The sequence below is a fragment of the Poecilia latipinna genome, unplaced genomic scaffold (genome assembly GCF_001443285.1).
Source record: "Poecilia latipinna isolate Pla-1442-1.1 unplaced genomic scaffold, P_latipinna-1.0 Scaffold3387, whole genome shotgun sequence".
NCBI classification, from domain to species: domain Eukaryota; kingdom Metazoa; phylum Chordata; class Actinopteri; order Cyprinodontiformes; family Poeciliidae; genus Poecilia; species Poecilia latipinna.
The window spans coordinates 79,697-81,743 of record NW_015116003.1 but is presented as its reverse complement, the minus strand read 5'-3'; the positions used below and the strand labels follow the sequence as shown (position 1 = coordinate 81,743).

Genomic DNA, 2,047 nt, shown 5'->3' with positions numbered 1-2,047 from the left:
ATCTTTTGTTGTGCTAGGTGACCAACAACATAATAAGAAGAGTTACAATAGCGTCACAATTTACCCAAATCTTTCTATTAAAAAGATGAAAAAACGTTCTTGTTCAATTTTTTTTTTTAGGTGTTAAACACAATATCAAACCAAAAACTGTTTTAAAATTACTGTTTGACTTTATGATTGAACGTACATAGTCGGAAAGATCTGAACTTTATAGGTTTGGTTTGTGTGCTGAGAACATAAATTGTTATTGAGCACAGTAATTGGGCACAGTTTTTGCTTATATTTTCATTTAATAAAAAAGTTATTATTTAAATTTTTTTTTGTTCAAACCTGCAGGAAATTGCTACTACTAATGATATCCATTATACATTTTGTACATTATCTTCCCAAAATATGTCAAGATGGCCATTAACTTTGTCTGTAAAAGTTACATTTATAATAGCTTTTTAAAACTTTTTCCATGTGTGACTTGAAGAAAGGAGTGTGAAGTACCCCAACCTGAACTCAAGTAAGAGCAGCACTACTTTAACATATTTTTGCTGAAGTAAAAGAAAAAAAAAGTAGCTGTACAAAATATTACTGAAATAAGAGGAAAAAGTATTTGGAAAAAAGTCTACAAAAGTACTGAGTAACTGATCAAATTGTCAATAATTTAATATTTAGGGATTATATTATCAGATGGACCAAAACATAAGGTTAAGAGGAAATTTTGGTATTTTAAGTATGAAAATGGTAATATTTCATTAAAGTAAAAAAAAAAAAAAAAAAAATTTAAATCAGTTTCTTTTAATATAAAACTATCTGTGTCTTCTGAATTTTGGGTTAAAACATTTTTGTTTTCCATTTAGTAGGAAACCAGAAATTTTATTCAAGTAAGGTACTTCATAATAAAATTACTCAAGTAAAAAATACAGTGTAGTAAAAATACTCCTGACAGAGTATCGCTCAAGAGCCGTTTCTTGTGCGATTTTTGCGACGACTTTAAAATACGTAATTTTCACGCAGACGACGCGTCCGTCAAGTTTGGTTAGTTTTTGAATATGATAAAGCCCCCAAAAAGCCAATTCATTAGGCGGAAACATAATAAGAAGAAACGGAGTGATTACAATCGGCCTTCGCAGTCCATTCCTGCTCGGAACTAATAATAAATCAGTCTGGTTCCCGCAGTACTATAGTATCGCAATGCGGAAGTGTGTTTTATTTTGAAAGAACTAACCGGAAGTCGTTTACATCACCCGTTCTAGCTTTCCGTTAGTTCCTCTTCGTAGAGCCGCATCAGCAGCAGCAGCATCCGCGGCTCCCCCCGCAGAGGACACCGGGTACTGGAAGGACGCAGGCCCGGCGAAGGGAGAGGTCCTGGCCTGGGTGCGGATCCCGAAAAGGCCCCGGGTCGGGTCCGCCGCTGGATGGAGTCCGGCTGCGTTCAGACAGCAATGGCTATGGGTCTGACATCGAAGAAGGCGTCTGCTCGGAGCGTCACGGTGGAGCGGAAGAACCTCATCACGGTCTGCAGGTAGACATCACGACCTGGTCGAGGCTCAGTCTGTATTCATTAGCACTTCTTCTGAGTGACGGTCACTTAATAACAACTAAACATAGGTGGTAAAAAAAACAGTAAATAATTATAACCTTCAGATAGTAGTTATTTTAAGAGGAGGCAGGTGCGTTTTCACCTTCACAAACTGCCATTATGAGGACAATTTAAAATATTGTAATCCCTTCATATGTCAGGACTTCACTTATGTGGATTTATGTTTTTATATTTCATGTTGACATAGTGAGATCTATTTTTAGTTGTCCACCTGTCTAAAATGACCAGTGATGTCATTAAAAGCCCATCACTGACAGCTGAGCAGGACAAGGGCACCGGGAGCTTTGCAAAGACTCCTCCCCACTTGAGAGGCCCTCCATCCGGGTTCATCCACCCGTGGGAGCAGGCAGTGGCTGCAAGGCGCCTGGGGGCCGCTGACCTCTAGAGACGGTTCAGTCAGGAGAGCTCTGACTGCACATCTCACAAACAAAGGACTACATTTTTGGCACAAAAAAA

General features: G+C 38.5%; 1 protein-coding gene across 3 annotated transcripts in view; it reads left to right on the top strand.

The window, feature by feature from the left end:
- The first annotated feature begins 1,227 nt into the window (after positions 1 to 1,227).
- The window catches only part of rundc3aa (RUN domain containing 3Aa), a 25,351-nt gene continuing 24,531 nt past the window's right edge, over positions 1,228 to 2,047 (top strand). For 2 of the 3 annotated variants that reach the window (XM_015023684.1, XM_015023681.1), the window contains exon 1: positions 1,230 to 1,513. In XM_015023684.1, the coding sequence (XP_014879170.1) occupies positions 1,407 to 1,513 (107 nt within the window). In that variant the 5' untranslated portion in view covers positions 1,230 to 1,406. Of the gene's footprint in view, positions 1,514 to 2,047 lie in introns of all 3 variants that reach the window. The other variant, XM_015023682.1, reaches the window with a different exon arrangement.